This window comes from Parasteatoda tepidariorum, unplaced genomic scaffold, assembly GCF_982258835.1.
Source record: "Parasteatoda tepidariorum strain Cologne lab strain unplaced genomic scaffold, Ptep-v5.0 scaffold_34, whole genome shotgun sequence".
Taxonomy (NCBI): Eukaryota; Metazoa; Arthropoda; class Arachnida; order Araneae; family Theridiidae; genus Parasteatoda; species Parasteatoda tepidariorum.
The window spans coordinates 522,624-540,424 of NW_028257393.1; the positions used below are offsets into that span (position 1 = coordinate 522,624).

Consider the following 17,801-nt stretch of genomic DNA (forward strand, 5'->3'; position numbering starts at 1 on the left):
CCTTATGGTTTGAGCGGAAAGCTGCTGCTTTATGTGGCAAACATCACCTCAAAAATTTTAGACAGAAGAGTTACCAAAAGTTTGAAACCCATAAAGTAAACTGAATTTATTTATTTGCTAGACAGTATCAAACAGTTTAGTTCTCAAAAGCCATTTCCACGATTCCACTAAAGCTTTGATTTTTATTAACACAATTAAAATGTCAAAATATACATATATCAATTCAGAATTAAAATACCAGTATTGAGTGATTATTAATAAATCATGAAATTTATAAAACATTTTAGCAGAATTTACTGCGGCTACACGATCTAGTCTCCAAATACATAAAAAACACAGTATAAAGTGCATGTGTCAGATTTAAAAACTAAAATCTGAAAAGAGCCCTATTTGGTTTCAGGCTCCTCGAACCACTAAAATAACGTTTAAATCCGTGATAATTTACTCAATAGATAAAACAATCTTAAGTTTGGATTATTATTTTGCGCACCCTATTAAACGAGTTTCGAAACCCACAAAATTTGATACCTTGCACTTAATTTAAAATCATGACTTTGAACTTAAAATTGACGCCAACAAAGAAATTCTCTACCACATCACTATACTTAAATTATATATCTCATCACGAATTTCAAAATTGTTTCTTTTAATCTAAGAAATTTGATATATAAAAACGGCACACACGGAATTTTTCTAATAAATCCTATTCACTACAGCTCATCAACCCCGATGATTAACTTCGTCTTTAATTCAGGATAAAATTACTATTCCGGCAATCTGAGTGCACGATAAATAAACAGTGAAATTTTATACCGTAGTTTACAGTTCTATTTATTTATTTTACAGTCCCAGAAAAGCCTGTTAATCTTACGGCAACCTTGTTTCGGAATTTTCTGTTTAGTGTCACGAAAATGTTTGCACTAAAAATCTTTAATAAAGCAAAAACATTGCAGTTTGAAAGCTTTCATTCCAAAAAACATTAAAAATGCTTTAAAATCTTTTTTTTTTAAAAGTATTGTCTCTTAGAATAAAATAGTCCATAACGAAGTTTTAGCTGACGTCACACTATCGATAGGATGTCCATTAAAATTTCATGACAAGGTAGATTTTAAGCTGAGCATAACAAGACTTTGTGACCTTATAATGAGGTCATTATAAGGTTTCGTAAAATCTTAAATCTATAGATTTGAGATTATTTTCACCCTGCGTAGAATAGAGCAGATTGTCATAAATTTCGTTTTAAGGTTAGAAAGCTTACATGTAAACCGCATAAACCTTTTTAGGTTTACATTAAAAGGTTTTTGCTGAGTGAAAAAAAAGACTGATATCCCAAACAGAATCAGGAACTAAATCAGTGGATACATTAAAAACCTGACCAAAGGTTTTTAATGTGGATACATTAAAAACCTTTGATCTTTTAATTTTAATAAATTGAAATTCTCTTGCTAATAACGGGTGTTTGGGAGGCGAAGCCTGCAAATGAAAATCAAATTTAGAAATTAAAATTAGTTTTACCAGTTTTTCAAATTCTATTTTAGGGTTTTGTAATAGAAAATAGTTGTCAAGGCAATAGTAATAGAAAATAGTTGTCAAGGCAATTTTCTCGAAATCTACAAAAGATACTCTTTTTACATTCGAATCGTAGTATTCTCGTGTAAAATAAAAAATTGCTTTTAAATCATCAGAACTCTGTATTTCTATCGAAATTTCATTTATAGTAGATAGAACTGCTAAGTATTGAGGATTGATGGGCGCAATAAAAGTCACGACCCGAAACCAACTACATACAAAAGCAGAGACATTGAAGACTTGAAGCGTTGATTAGCGGAGAAATAGAGCAGATAAATAGCACGGCCAGTAACACCCCTACTAATTACTATAGTGTTTTATCTTATGAATTTTATTTGACAATTTTACTAGTTTCTATTAATAACCTTTACTGAAATAGAATTTATTAAAAATTTTATAGTTTGTTTTTATAAAATTTACGGGACCATTTACCCTGACTTATTTTACAAAATTCATTGCTTCAAATAGACTTCCTGTGGGAGATTTGTAAAATTGAACTCCTCATTTAATGGCACGGCAAAAAGCTTGCGCGTAACCCAAAAAAGGCCGACAACCGCTTAATAAAAAGTGTTGTAGAACAAAGAACAGTTCCAGAGCATTGTGAAACAACAAGTTTTTAATGAATTACTTTGTGTAAAGTATCTGCCACCACTTTTGGTACTCGATAGAGCAAACATTTATATTTACAGTAAAATAAGTACACACAGGATTCAATAAAGTTACTTTAAGAGACAATCTGATTAAAGTGAAAAACATTCAATTTAGATTCCATATAAATAGTGACTCTTTAAATAACATTTGTTTGAAAAACCATACAAAGGCGTTGTGTAAAGAGAATATTAAGATTATTTCGAAATAAGTTTAACAGAGCCGAAAAATAAAGTTTTCCCCTTTTTCGATTAACACCGTTTAAATTTTGTCTGAAGGCTCGATTTGGTTAAGGCTCAGTTTGGTGTTCTTCGCACTATTTTTAGTTTTTCAACATCAAGTTCGAAGAGTTAGTACACCAGTTTTCAGCGTGGTTAAAAGAATCCAGTGGAAATTTAAAGTTAAAAATCTACCAAATAATAGAAACCCTTTACCATTACTTTTGAATTTCAATGAAATGCTGGTGAGAATATAGTTTGCAGAAAATTACTATCATAAAACAAAAGGTGGAGACATTAAAAACATCGTTTCTAACTTAAAATCCTAGACTGCAAACTAGAAAATAATGAATTTGGAAGTAACTTAAAATTAAGCGAGTCTGTCTAAAACAAGAATGAAACATAAGACACTCGCAAAAATCGAAAACTAGAAAAATGTAACTTTTGTCGAAAAGTTTTTAATTTGTTTTTGATGTACTTAAAAATATTCAGTTTAGTAAATTGCTATTTAACTGCCCTTTCTTACTCCAAATTGCACTAAATCTCAGTTTTAATTCTGTTAGTTTAGACCAAGACCGCTCGGTTGCTTCTCCGATAGAATCATTTGTGAATAATTTTATTGAACCAAGAGTATGACAATACTGATAGGAGTTTGTTGAACGAACATAATATACAGAATAATTTTGACTCTTTAAATCATGCGATTTTCAATGACAGAATCGGTTTGAATAATAAACTTATGAAAAAGCTTAATTTTTCACTTCTGACTAACTATTTGATTGCTGTTGCTTAAATTTTATCAGTTTTGGGTGTTACTTTGTCTTACAATTCGAAATTTTAGACTACAAAATAAAAAATTTGCTGGGAATTATCTTCGGTTAAATAATTTTCATCAATGAGTGAGTCACCGTTTTTGAATGGATCGTTCGATGCATAAAAAATAAAATTCAGACCAGAAGCAAAATTTGAAAGTTCTTAAGTCTCAAAACGAAAAAACAAATTCTGATTTTACAACTAAAATACTTTTTAGCGGCGAATATTAGTTTCTATCTAATTCATAGCAGTGTTGAAGACAACCAACATGCAACCTATAGTTTTCACCCAAAGTGTATCGACGTTCGAAAAAAAAAAAAAGGAAAGAGTATTTAATGTATGGTGTGAATGAGCGAGAGACTAGTGTAAGCTTCTACCATTATAAAAATTTCAGATTTATAAACATTTAGATTATTAGAGCCTATAAATTCCTGAAAACTAGATTCGGTATTGTGAAAAAGTTTGTTTATGTTTTTAACATTTAATTTAGAAAAATAGTGCAGTTTTTACACTGTACGCTGATTTATTTCTTTGTGTTCCCAACCAAAACAAATTGTGTTTTTGAGAGGAAATTCTTCTTAAAGTTTAACGTTTACAAATGCTTAGTCTCAAAGAGTAAAGAAATATTTAAAGATTAAAACAAATCTTCATTAATAGAAACACAAGAAAATAAAAATGCTCACTTTTGTTTTCATAGAGATTCCACAAGCATTGGTAGTTTTATAATCAGGAAAAAGAAACTCCATTCGTAATTAGACAAATCCAGTCAGAAATCCTGAATGAAGCAACAAAGAGTAACGTTACTTTTAAAAGAAACTAGTCAAATATATAATATACATTGATTATAAAATATATTGGATAATCGTAATGGAGAAATGCATATGAACTTTGCATAAAGTTTACGAGAAATTTAAGTAGATTGCAAATTTAATAGGGATCTGTATCTTTTGGGCAACAAATTTTATTCATAGTGGTCAGGAATCTAAAAAAGATACTGCTTTGTTAACCCACTGGAACAAGATTTATAAACAACCCGATATTATTAAAAATATAAAAATAAATAGAATGAATTGGATGGCCCACGTGATTCGAATGAGTGATGAAAATACAATAAAAAATATGCTGCTTTTTAAACCCATTGGAACGAGAAAGCGGGGAAGGCCGCTGTTAAGATGGGCTGACTCTGTGGAGTCAGACTTTTTTTGCAATTTATGAAAAGAATAGGAGATAAATCGGAAGTCATTATGGAGAAATCTTCAGATGAAGGCATTGGCCCACATTGGGCTGTCTGGCCAACCATGATAATGGTTAGGAAACTGGAGAAACTTTGTCCAAGTCAAAGGTGTATTTATTATTTGAGCACCCTAGCAAGTTTGAAAGTGTCCAACAAGATACATTTTTTGGGGTTATATAATTGCTATGTATTTTGCTTATATTATTGAGAAAAACATGAAACGATGATAGCCAGAAAGCACAGCTGCGATTAAAAATTTGAATGTCAATCTGAAAGCGGCCGGAATTTGCAACAGACTATCGTTTAGGCATTATATCGGAAATCCTTATAACCAGGAATTTATCGAATAAACTCACAAACGGGTCAGAAACTGTTGGAGTTTCAATTTTAAGATTCTAAATATGAAAGTTAATAGAAACTAATTAAAAAGTGATCAAAAGGTCTACTTTGTATTATCCACTTTAATTAGAAGTACTCAATATATCGTCAGAGAAGTTTCAAAACATGTTGTATGTAAAATAAGGATTCGAAACTCTGCAACAAAAAAAAACTGCATAAAAAATAAATTATACGAGTTTTCAATAAGTAAGATTTTCAATAATAAGAACAATTGATTTTAGTTCTCTGTAAAAACTCTGGAATAAAAATTCAGAGTTGTATCTAGTAACAAGAATTTGTACGAATTCAACACTACACAGGAAAAGGTTAACCAATCGAATATTACGTAGATTTTTTATATAGCGTGCGTAGATGCTTTAAGCATCTAAACGCTATTTAAAAATCCTAGTTCATCAAAATCTTATTTTCCGAGAATTAAAAATTTAGTGAAGCTTGTTTCATTTGAAATTAAATTATTTATTTTAGAGTTACTAAGACTTTTTCAACGACTATAGAGTTGATATGAATATGAACTTTTTTATCTTAAAATAATTTCATACAAAAAATATTGCTGGTTATACCAAAATGAAAGTAAACTTACCTGTTAATATTGAAGCAACAACAGACGGTACATCCCACAATTTCAATTTTGCACGAACCACAGATACGTGAGTAAAGAACGAGCGAGTGTTGCTCTCTTTATATGAAAGGGTGAATGCTTGGGATCGCATCCGACTCTTCATTTTTGTCACAAAAACCATTTTTCTCTTCAGCTGCTTGCTTGACAGGAAAGGATTGATCACTGGTGGCTTCTCACAGTGAACTGATCGTTAAGACACGGTTCCCAGAATATCACCGAATTCAAGCATCACTGGCTGTGGTCAGTGTGTGGATGGGTGAATACTTGGATCAGTCTGCGCAAGTTCCGAGGGCGTGTGGTATGGATCTTCATTAGTATGCTCTGCCGTAGCGTGCTCAACTCCACACGTAGGCTGCCAAGCTACCGAAGCGGAGTCGCCATCCCCGCTGCAGAAGATCAAAATAGTGATAGCATGTCTTCGGATCATGCTCGGGGATGTTTCGCAGACCGTTGCTAATAGCCCATTGTGCAGCTCCAGTGCAACGTAAATGAACTAGAACTACAACTATCTCTTATAGGGACCGTGGTAGCTCAGTGTTTAGAGAATCGGACTCTGGTCCGGAAGTGCCGGTGTTCGATCCTGGATGCCGCTAAGACCCATCGAATAAATGCGTTATACTTACTCGTAAAATCTGTGGAATCTAAAATCCTGTGGTGGGTCACCGAGCAGTACCGTGGGTACAGGGATTTGGAGAAATGTCCGTCCTCTTCAAATCTATGTCTGCCTTAAGAAAAATTGTGATGGCATGTCTTCGGATCATCCTCAGGGATGCTTCCCAGACCCCCACCTATAGCCATTGGCTAGCTCTAGTGCGACGAAAATAAATACCTACTAAACTAAACTCAGTGGCCCGACAGCCCATAGAGGGCCAAGGCCTACTGTGCACATCTCAGTTTTCTTGACCTTGGGCTTTGGGGTACAGGAGTAGATGTTCTGTTTAGGTGGTCAGTTAAACGCGGAACCTCCAGTGTTTAGCTCCTAAACATGCTTGGTACTCATTTATCGAACCACTGAAGGGATGAAAGGCTGAGTCAACCTCACCTCGAACGCAGGACCTGTGGCACGAGAGCGCGAAGCCCTACCACCAAGCCACCGGTGACCTACTTACTTACTTATCTCTAAAGGTATTTTTATCTAATGAGTACCTTAGAATGTTTGATGCTCTCCAAAGGTGTTGGTACTGGTACACCATATTTGACCATTGAAAACCAGGCATTAAATCACTTTTTTTTATCCTTTATCACTGAATTTTTCTCTGTTCTGCTACTTTCGCTATGTATCTATAATTTAAACTCATCTCTCTCAAGATTCAGAGGATAAAATTGAGAATCAAGTAGATCCTCTTCACCAACTGAACTCCGTGACAGAGGGGGGTCTGTTACGTAGAGATAGCGGGTTCAAGTCTCACCGTAAACCTGGTGTCTCTGCAATGTCCTAATGTGTACTATTCGTACTATTCGTAAATGAACAACAACAGTATTAATACAGTGATCCGTTCAAAATTGATGCATCACTGTATAATATAAAAATTTTTATAAAATTTTGAATTAAGTAATTTTAGATGCCAAAACGCGAAATTTCAAACAATATTTTTTGACAAATTAAAATTTAAATATTCGAATATATTTTTTGAAAAATTAAAATTTAAAATTAAGGCTTTCTTAAAATATTCTACCACAATTCGGCTGTTTGAACATTATTCTATCTATCGAATATTTTCTATCGATCTATCGAATATTTTTCCAACCAACTTCCTTTTGCTTTCAATATTCGAACCCACTCCCTTTTTTATCAGTACTGGAATCGGATATCATTTGAAGAGCTTTCAGGCCCACTCTCTTTTGAACAATTCTCCAACCCGCAATCTTTTTTATCGGTACTTGAACCCTCTATCAATTAATCAGTATTCGAACTCATTTTTTTTTATCGGTACTAGAATCCACTGATTTTTACCAGTTCTCGAACTCGCTATCATTGGTTCAATACTGGTTTCTGCTATGATTTGATCATTACTTGTATCCACTATCTTTAATCGGTACAACGGAGGAAGTGGCACACCCTCTGAAGGTCGGTGAACACAACTCCAACAGGGTGCCGTGTGATGCATATAAAGAAATAAAAATACATAGAAATAAAAAAAATTGGAAACATGAATTTTTAAAACACCAAAATTTTTTAAATGTTAGATTGTAATTTTTTTCAAAGCATTTAAAATACTTAAAATTTAATTTTTTTTATTTCCTTATTACAATTTATTCATTTGTATATATATATTTTTTAAGAAACGAAGACGAAAAAAATTGCCCCACAGTGGACTGATCTTTGAGACACGGCTCCCAGTAGATCACCGAAGTCAAGCATCACTGGCTGCAGTCAGTTTGCGGGTGGGTGACCACATGGATCAGTCTGCGTAGGGACAAAGGGTGTGCGGTATGGGTCCTCGTTGAACTGTTCTATCGTAAAGTTCTCGACTTCGCGTGCAGGTCGTCGGGATACCGAAGCGAAGGTGCCATCCCCTCTGCAGATGATCAAAACGGTTTTCCATACAGTCGCCAATAGCCCATTGTGCAGCTCCAGTGCGACGTAAATGAATTACAAAAATATTTAATATGCTGTTTCCTCAAAAGAAAGTAAGGTTACATGAGGTCGCAAGTTAACTGGACACACCGGGATATGTTCTGAGTCTATCTCTGCATGTTTTATTTGTCTTACAGAGGTAATGATTGTAAGACACGGTTCCCAGTAGATCACCGAAGTCTTAATCATAAATAGTAAGAAAAAACAACAAAATACTCCCCACATTTATCTCTTTAATACTGAGATCAAACCAGTGAAACACGTTAAATACCTCGGCATCACGATCTCATATAATTTGAGCTGGAGTACTCACTTAAATGACATAATTAAAAGAGCCAGAGGAGTGTTTTTTGCGCTCAAAGTCCTCCTGCATAAGAATTCAAAGCTTGATCTAGCAAATAAAAGAACTATCTATATACAAGCGATTCGACCAATTCTTACGTATGCTTGCCCAGCCCTCACTACTATAAGCAACAACCTAAGAAAGAAGCTATCTACAACTGAAGGTAAATTTTTACGCACAATGACTGGTGCCCCAAGGGCGATTAGCAATAGATTACTCAGAAAAGACTTAAACATTGAGGATATCAATTGCTTTATAGCCAAATTGACCACAAAATTTTATAGCGACGCAAAAACTTGCACCACATCAGATTTCAATAAGTTGTTCGATATTGATATAATCCGTGATAATTCGAATTTCAGCCCAATTACCGCCTTTTTATGCTCAGACTGCATACTATCAAAATACTATTCACTTTATCATACAACTCTACTCAAGGGGATCTCCCCATTCCAAAGATGATTTTCACTTCAAAACTAAAGATTTACTTCATTAAGGACTTGATTTGTCGTTACAACATACTACAACTTCAAAGATATTTAGGACCTCCTAGAATACGACAAAACAGAATCGATGAATCGGTTAGTGGCGCCAAACGCCGAGATAACCCCAATATCCAGCATCCAGTAGATCACCGAAGTCTTGCATTCCTGGCAGAGGTTAGTGAGAGGGGGGGTGACAACAGCCCGTGGAGGGACCGAGGGTGTGCGGCATCGGTCCTCGTTGAACTGTTCTACTGTAGAGTGCTCGATTGCAACAAGTTAAAAGATATTTTGCCAAACTTGTGGATAATTTAAGTATTTTGTTAACAACCCCATTACATGTTTTGCACCGTTCTTTTAGCAAAGTAAACGCTACGAAAACCTATTTAAGATCTACAAAGGCACAAGAGAGTTCTTAAGTAATAATTTCTATCAGTTAAACAATTGACTATTTGCTCGTGCTAAAGTACGAAAAAATACATTTTAATGTTCATACTTGTATGTATTTATGTCATAAAAGATTTCATTCATTAAAAATATTACTTTTAATAGATATTTATATTTGAGTATTTGAGGTGATAATCTTCATTCATTAAACTGACAGATTTCTTTTTTTTAAACCTTGAAATCATTCATTGTTATTCATTTTCATTATGTCTTTCTTAAATCACCATTCAGGGTTGATTTCAATTTTCTAATTCTCTGGTAGAAATATTGTAATTTAAAATATAAAAAGGCAATTTTATACAGCGTCATGACTACACCTTATTTACTAAAAACAAAAGCAGGTAATAATATTTTATAAATACTTTTATCAGTTTTTTTAAACTTATTCAATCCTAACTATGCAAATCGTTAACAATTCGAAAAACTAAATTAGATTTATTGTTCATTCTATTTGATATTTATTTATTTATAAATCAGTTTTTTGTACATAAATTATTTGTATCTGTCAAATTGTTACGTAAGCTGATTTCTTAAAAGACTGAGTACTCTGTAATTACTTATAAGTAAACCTAGTTTTAAGCACTATATAAAAATTTCTCAAGCATTTCATAGCAAAATTTGTTAATATTCTCAGAGGCATTTATAGCATCAGATATATTTAACATAGATTCCCAAATATTGTGTATTAATATTTCTAAGCATTTATTTCATACTGCAATGATTATTTTTCAGGTTTTTTTATATATTGTACATTCATTGTTTCACTCAATATTTTACAGGTATTTATATTGAATGTTTATCAAAGTGCGACTCAAAATTAATGACTGATGATTGTGTTATCAGGGCCTGATCTGGACATCAGGGAATCTCCACTTGTTTTTATTTACAACTACTTGTTTTTACTGTTATTTTTGCTTGTATTGTTGTACCAAATTTACTTTTTATTTATTTACAAAATGCCTTTAAGTTATGAATGACATAAGTGAATAGTAAATATTAGTAAATTTGCGGTTATATTTTTTTTAATTTTCGCTAACTCATAATTCTAATACGAGGGTTGCTATTTATATTTCTGGCCTAATAATGAAAAAAACAAATATGTAGGATCGAAATTGGTTTTATTGTTTTTCAAAATATTCTCCATGATGATCAATACACTTCTGCATGCGTTTGAACCAATTTTCAAAGCACTTTTTCCAGTCCGATTGAGGTAACTCCAAAACATGCCTTTTGAATGCATCAACCGCTTCTTCGGGGGTCGAAAATCGATGTCCACGTAATTTATTTTTGATGTGTGGGAATAAGAAGAAGTCATTGGTTGCCAAATCAGGGCTGTACGGCGGATGACCCATCAGTTCGATCTTTCACTCCGTCAGAAATAAGTATATTTTTTTCCAGCAATTGAAACTAATAAATATAGTTAGTCCAATATAGTCCACACAAAAACACAGTAATTGTTGTTTCCTCTTAATATATTGTATATAATATGAACAGGGAAAACACAGGGGATTTTTTTCCCAGATTTGAGTAGCAACCCTGAGAAATAATTAATATTTTTGCCGAAAATTTTTTGCAGTGATATAAAAATGAAATTTATTAACTGGAATAATAAGAGGGAATGATTATTTATTGTTATGGATCATAAAATAGTTTATTTGTGTTCTTTAAACCAAATGTAAAGTAATTTAAAATTGAAAATAATTTACATGTTTATTATTAATATGAACAGGATCTAAGTATTTTTCATTAATTTCAGTGTCAAAATACCAACTTTGGTGAGCTTGTCGGTTTTTTTTATTTATTACTGTTGATCATTTTGATTTTAACAAGTGAAAAGTTTTCTTCGTGTTGTTCTATGAAAAAGTAGTGTGTAGGAGGGCAATTTCAGTACAATTTTGCCTGATGTGTAATCCCTTAAAGGATTAACGATTACTAGTAATGATACAATATATGTCCTATAGCACTTACAAGCAGGATTGGAAAAAAAATAATTTTGTCTTAGGGTTAAATTGGATTTTTTCATCATCTCTTTTATTCATTAAAGTCTTAGAGTAAGTCCTGCTGCATGAATGAACACCATTAACTTTATTAATATTAAAATAGATATTAATACATTTTATTATTAATATCATTTACATTGATAAATTAGCAATAATTTTTTAATAAGAGTTATAGGGATCAATTACCTTTTGTAGGATTTACATATTCTGTTTTAGGATAGATTTAAAAAAACTACTAAATTTTTAAGTGAAGAAATAAGTTATTTATTTTAATTCAATTGAAAGTCAATTTTCAAAGTAAATTCTTAACGTGGGGAATGTATTTATGCAATTGTGCATTACATTACTTTTCTAACAGTGTTGTGTCCTTTTTCATGTATAGTCAAAGCGGGCTTCTAGAATAGGCTCTACTATTTCAACAACAAGGATTACTTCAGAACAAGAATTTTGCACAAGTATTTTACCAGTTAAAAGGGGCTATTTTTTAAAAGTATCATTTTAAACTATGTAATTAGACTCACTGTTTAGGAAAATAGTATTTAAAATACACTTCTTCAAAAAAATATTTTCCTATTTCATTGAATTGTGATTCTAATCATATTTTATATTGTATCTTGTTATAACTGGTTTTAATTATATTGTGAATTAGTATCTCAAATTTTTGTGAGAATACCTTACCACATTATTTCCACTTTCTAATAATACATATTTAATTAAAATTTAATGAACAGAATATAGAAGTAATGGAAATATAAATATTTCAATGTATGTAGTTTATATTTTATTCTATTATAAACTTAATATCTTGAGCTGATTTGTTAATAATAAAATGCAATTATGAAAAAACGTGAGTTTTTTTCAAGTGGTTTTTCTCAGGTTGGGTAAAATTAGAACAATCCTGCTTACAAGGGAAGTGGATAGCTTAAAAATACCTATATGAGCAAAGTTAAACCTAAATTTAAGAGCATTTTTATAAACCTTGGATAGGGTTTATATTAGCTGTCTAACTAGGGTAAAATATGCTCCATTAAAGTTTCTGTTCATTTATTTTTAAACTAATAGAAATGATGTCCTGAGATTAAATCCCAGCTGGAAAGGTTGAACTATATCTCTAATTTCCTTTTCTAAAAAAGATTCATAACTATTTAATATTTTATTCATTTAATAAATTTTTTATTTATTTAAAACTTAAATTTTTAAGAACAACTAAATTAATAGAAATTTAAAATATATTTTTTGATTAAAATATCTAGGTCATTGAGAAAAAAATTTTAAAATTTAAAATAACATTTTGTATCTTTTTAAAATTACAATCTAAAAAAAATTTCATTTTTCATTTAAAATGTATGGATTATTTTAAAAAATTTGCAGTTCAAAATTTAAATTAAAATTGTATATTTCTTTTTTAAGTAATCCATACATTTTAATTAAAAAATAAATATATTTTAATTTTTTTTGTTTTTAAAAATTTAATTTTTTAAAAAATAAATTTAAACTAAAAAATAATAATTTATAAATTGAATAAAGCATATTAGATAGTTATCAATCTTCTTTAGAATAGAAAATTGGAAATAAAATTCAATCGTGCCAACTGAGATCAGGACCCCCAACTCAAGACCTCTCTGGTAGAAGGCATAGAGCCTAATCACTACACCACCAATGAGATAAGTCTGGAAACTTTGTTAGTTTAAAAATAAAAGAACTGAAATTTTAATGGGGCAAACTAGGTGTCTAATTTTGTTTTTATAGGAATTTTTGAGATGTGTACTTCCCTTGTTAGTCTAATTTTTATGTCTTTTATTTTCACCATTACAAAAGCTTGTTTATAAAACCAATCAGATTTCTCTTTATATAATAATGTCTCTGTATGCTATAAGCTGTCTTATTTTAACTAAGCAAAGTTGACATTTTTAGAGAATATACTTTAGATGTGTACAGATTATAATCTTTAGTGACGGAGCATGATGCAAAAAAAGCTGAAGTTATTAAGCAAGTAGATCATCCTTTCCTAATCAGTTTAACGTATCCAGGAATGCAAGTTAGTATACGCAATTCTGATATAGCATATTATTGATACAAAACTTATGTCATATTTATGTTTAAAAAGTGTGTTGATTAAAAGGTTCTCTGTTATAATGTGTATCTAATTGTGTTTCAAGGTAATTTGCAAAACTCTATTTCACATTATACGGTTTTAATAAGTGAACGTACTTAAGTTTCATTAAAAGCTTAAAAGGAAAATTTTTAAATTTAAATTAAAAAGCTTATTTAAGTGATAAAGGTTTTTTCTATCATTAAATCCATTAATCAGGCTGTAAATTGACTGCACAATTTATTTAAGAAAGTAGTAATATAACAATTTTGTTTTTTTATTGCTACATTAATGATCTGTTAATCATATCATTTGTCATCTAAATCAAATTACATATGTTTTCTGAAAATCGTGCATTCCTTAAAGTTTTTAGGATTATAATTAGTTTTTTGGTTTATTCCTTTTAGCATAATTTCAATCTATAATGGCAAGATATTTCCTCAAATATATGATATTTCATTTATTTTATCATTTTTTTTTTATTCTCAGTTTTGAAAATTTTTTAACTAACCATTTTTCCACAAGTATTAAAAACTAATCTAATAAAATTTTAAATCTATGGGCTGATAGTGTTTGAGGTTAGGTACTGGTAATTTGGAATTTTCCTTGCAGCATATTAGGAAAACAGTTAATAATAAATTTTTAATTTTTGTGAAGTTATAAGTTTTGACAATTAAATTGATTTTTGTATGGCCAATTTTTCTTCCTAGGTCTTTCATATTTATACTAATAGTTTTATTTTAATGTAATATAATGTTATTTATTTAACCAGAATTTTATCATTCCATATAACTTGAATGTTTTTCAATTCCTATATTTTCTGACCGACTGAGCTACTTGATATAATTTCATTTTTCTGTTAAGAATTTTAAAAGATAAAAATATAAGATTAATTATGTTATTCATTATTAAAAAGTATTAAATTTGTTGGACATAAAATTAGTTCCTCAATTCTTTTTCTTTTTTTCTTTCTTACTCATTAGTATTTTACTTTTTTTTCTTTGGCTGTAAAAAGCTTTCAGCAAGGCATTTTATTCCGTTCTCACTTGTTAAATCTTCTAATTTCATGAACTGTTATTTATTACCCTGTCATGAATATGGCATGGTAATAAATAACAGTTAATATAAGCTGTGAAAATTATAGCTTACAGCTTATGGGAATAAAATTATAAGATTTTTTTTTAATAATGATAATTTTTATTCTATTAAATTTTTTTATTACTTTTTGATGTATTTTTTTACTTAAAAGTATACTACATTAGAAAATAATCAAAAAATTATTTGTAATGAACTATTTAGCTATAAAACTATAAATGCAATAATCTAAATGCAATAGTTTCATTTTTCAACAGGCCTTAGATGAAGAATACCTTAAAGTAGATGCTCAGTTTGGTGGCGTTGACCAAAGAAAGATTTTCACTTTCGCTGAAATGGTTTGTTTTTATGAACTGTTTCGTATAAAATATACTTAAATTTTCATTTTTTGCATTAATTTAATTTTTTAATTCTAATATTTTTAAGTATTTTTATGATATGTTTCAGTATTTACCTCAATTGGGTTATGCTAAAAGAATTCATCTAATGAATCCAATGGGTATGAATAATTTTTGAAATACATGTTATACTTTATTTTAATGAAATGCTTGCAATAATATCATGGTTAAATCAATAGTTTCTTTTCATCTCTTTTACTTACATATCTTTTCTTTTTAAAATAACTTCTTTTTCTTTACATATCTTAAATGATTTTATCTACCAACTATTTGACTACTCATAATAAAAACATTTAAAAATAAACAGTAATTTTTACATATTTTATCTTTATGATTATTATGATGGAATCCAATTGACAATTTATGAAAGTTTATTAATGCCATTCACTAATTTATAAAAGTAATATGATTTTAATTAGGTGTTTAATGTCTGTTTAGTTCACAACGCATATTTATGAATTCAGATCGGGCAATAGTTTAATCTAATGAAAAAGAGACTGAAGGTAACTCAATATTGGGTATGTGTTAGAGGCAAAAATTGTACAGATGTGATGAAGTCTGCAAAGTGAACCTTTTGAATTTGGATTAGATGGGAATTGCAAATGTAAAATTGTGGATTCTCTTAAAAAAAAATTCAAAAAATTTCTCTCATAACAGTTTTTTTCCCCTCCTTTTTTTAATAATAGCATAATATCTGTAGCAAGTATTAAATATGTAAAATTTTAAACATGTTTGAAGAATTTACACAAGTCATCATCATCATCATCAATAGCTCGACAGCCCAGGGTGGGCCTTGGCCTTCTCAAGAAGTTTTTTTCCATGCTAACCTTTTTTTTTGCTAGTGTTTTCCAATTTTTTGTTTTTAGGGCCAAAAGATCTTTCTCTAGGCTATCTATCCATCTCAAATTCGGCCTGCTTTTTTTTTTCGTGTGCCAACTGGTCTGGCATTGAAAACTCTGGTGGTACGGACGTCGTCCATTCTTACACAAATATCAGATTCATTTAATCTTACCTCAGTTAGGCTTTAAGTCTTATAAAACTCAAGATGCCAACCAAGAGAGCAGTTACTAAATTAATAAAAACTTACTGTTAAATTTCTATCTTGTTATTTGGATCCTGTATTGAAATGAATTTTGTTTATCTAATTTTTTTTATGTTTATATAAAAAATATTGTGATATTTGAAATGTTTTAATTATAAATGGTCATCCAAAGTTCCCTTTAAACTAGAAATAACTAAATTCTTTGTCTTAGAAATGTTGAGGGCCCTAAATGAGTATACTTGTTTTATTTTGTCAATATTGTTTGTTCAGGGGGCATCAATATTGCACTGTTTTCCATTTTGGAATGAAAAAAATTGAAAATGTATGCATTCATTATCCATATAAAGAATGTAAATTTTTCATGATTCTAATCTAAGAATAAATCAAAATTAATTTTAATAAATCAAAATCAATAAAGTAAAATGAGAGAAATGATTAAAAAATATTTTAAGATTGAAATTTATGCAATTAAGTTTTGTTCATATGCAAATTTTCTTGGTTGTCTTAACAGAAGTTTATTTAACGAATTTTTCATAAAATATTTCTGCTATCCTTTAACCTTCTTTTCATGAATAAATAAGTTGTTTCAAGTATGCTTTCTTTTTGCGAAATTCATTTAATTGTAGATTTGCTCTCTTATAAATGTATTACATTGTTTTAATATTAGTGCCTGGACTTACTGGTGGTAAAATGAGTTCCTCTTTATAAGATTCAGGAATAGACTTATTAGATAATCTCTCTACTGTTAAGAAGAAGCTCAAAAAGGCATTTTGTGAACCTGGTAATTTAGAAGATAATGGAGTTCTGACTTTTGTAAAACATGTGCTACTCTTCAAAGATGAAGGTTAAGAACTTTTCTATTGTTTTCAAATCGTTTTTAAAATTGAACATTTATTTTGAAATGTAAGATATTTGTATGTCTAATTTTTTTTAATCTTACTTTATATTTGCCACATAATTTTTTTAAACAACTGAAATAAGAAAAAATGTATTTTGTATTGAATATTAAAAAAAAAATCATTTTAAGATTCAGAAATTTTCAAAAGTGGTGTCAGAAAAATGAATTGTTTGTTTATTAAAATGAGCCATTCGTGTTTTCGCATTTTGTAACGTGGTTTTTTTATGTAAAAAGTTCTTTGAAAAATTAAAATTATACTTAAAGTAGTTTTTGTAAGCATTACCAAGCTAAGATTTTTAATATCAAACTTAGAACTGTAATGAATGGTAAATTGCCGGTTAAGTTCAATTCCATATAATTTCTTGCTCTATGTTCACCTATACTTAGTTTTATGAAAAGTTATTTTATATTTCTTTTATTATTTAATTTGCATTTCTTTAGATTTTGTCATTTGTCATTCAGAGAAATGAAGAAAATGGTGGAAACACAAATTATAAAAATAATGTGTATATAGAAGACGACTTTGAAAATATGTGTGTATTTGTGTTAAAATATGTTAATAAAGATTTTCAAAATGTTAATCACCTGCATATGCTCATCATATTTTCTTTATGTTGGTTATATTGAAACGTTATTGTTACACATAGTTGTTTAAAAATAAAATGGGAAACACAATCTATAAAATAATGCTTTATATTTTGAGAGATACAAATATATTTTTATGTAGTAAGTGACAAGAGAAGGTAGGGGTGAGTGTGACATTTGGATATGGTGAGCGTGACATTTTGTGATAAAAGGGTGGATGAAAAATACTTGGGAAAAAATGTGTGAGACATCATTTATGAATGATCTCCTAACCTAAATATTAATTTGTGGCCCACAAGATGCATATTTTTTTACATCATATTTAACAAAAATTCTAAAAT

General features: G+C 29.9%; 2 protein-coding genes across 7 annotated transcripts in view; one reads left to right on the plus strand and one right to left on the minus strand.

Annotated features, from left to right (window-relative positions):
- The window catches only part of LOC147800825 (uncharacterized), a 28,073-nt gene extending 22,483 nt beyond the window's left edge, over positions 1-5,590 (minus strand). Inside the window, exons 1-2 of one of the 2 annotated variants that reach the window (XR_015431148.1) lie at positions 5,462-5,534; positions 3,932-4,023 (exon numbers count right to left, since the gene is read on the minus strand). Coding sequence is in view for 1 of the 2 variants with exons in the window: in XM_087156416.1 (XP_087012542.1) it covers positions 3,932-3,994 (63 nt within the window). In the remaining variant the exon portion in view is untranslated. Of the gene's footprint in view, positions 1-3,931; positions 4,024-5,461 lie in introns of both variants that reach the window. The other variant, XM_087156416.1, reaches the window with a different exon arrangement.
- A 3,116-nt stretch (positions 5,591-8,706) lies between these two features.
- LOC147800826 (tyrosine--tRNA ligase, cytoplasmic-like) lies at positions 8,707-17,463 on the plus strand. 5 transcript variants are annotated; one of them, XM_087156359.1, is made up of 5 exons: positions 8,707-9,369; positions 13,265-13,388; positions 14,795-14,875; positions 14,985-15,036; positions 16,645-17,463. In XM_087156359.1, the coding sequence occupies exons 2-5, from the start codon at positions 13,383-13,385 to the stop codon at positions 16,683-16,685; spliced, it is 180 nt and encodes a 59-aa protein (XP_087012485.1). In that variant the 5' UTR covers positions 8,707-9,369; positions 13,265-13,382; the 3' UTR covers positions 16,686-17,463. The 5 variants fall into 5 exon arrangements, with proteins under 5 accessions (XP_087012485.1, XP_087012483.1, XP_087012484.1 ...); XM_087156357.1 differs by having other exon boundaries at positions 8,708-9,401; XM_087156358.1 differs by having other exon boundaries at positions 8,708-9,322.
- Positions 17,464-17,801: the final 338 nt, after the last annotated feature.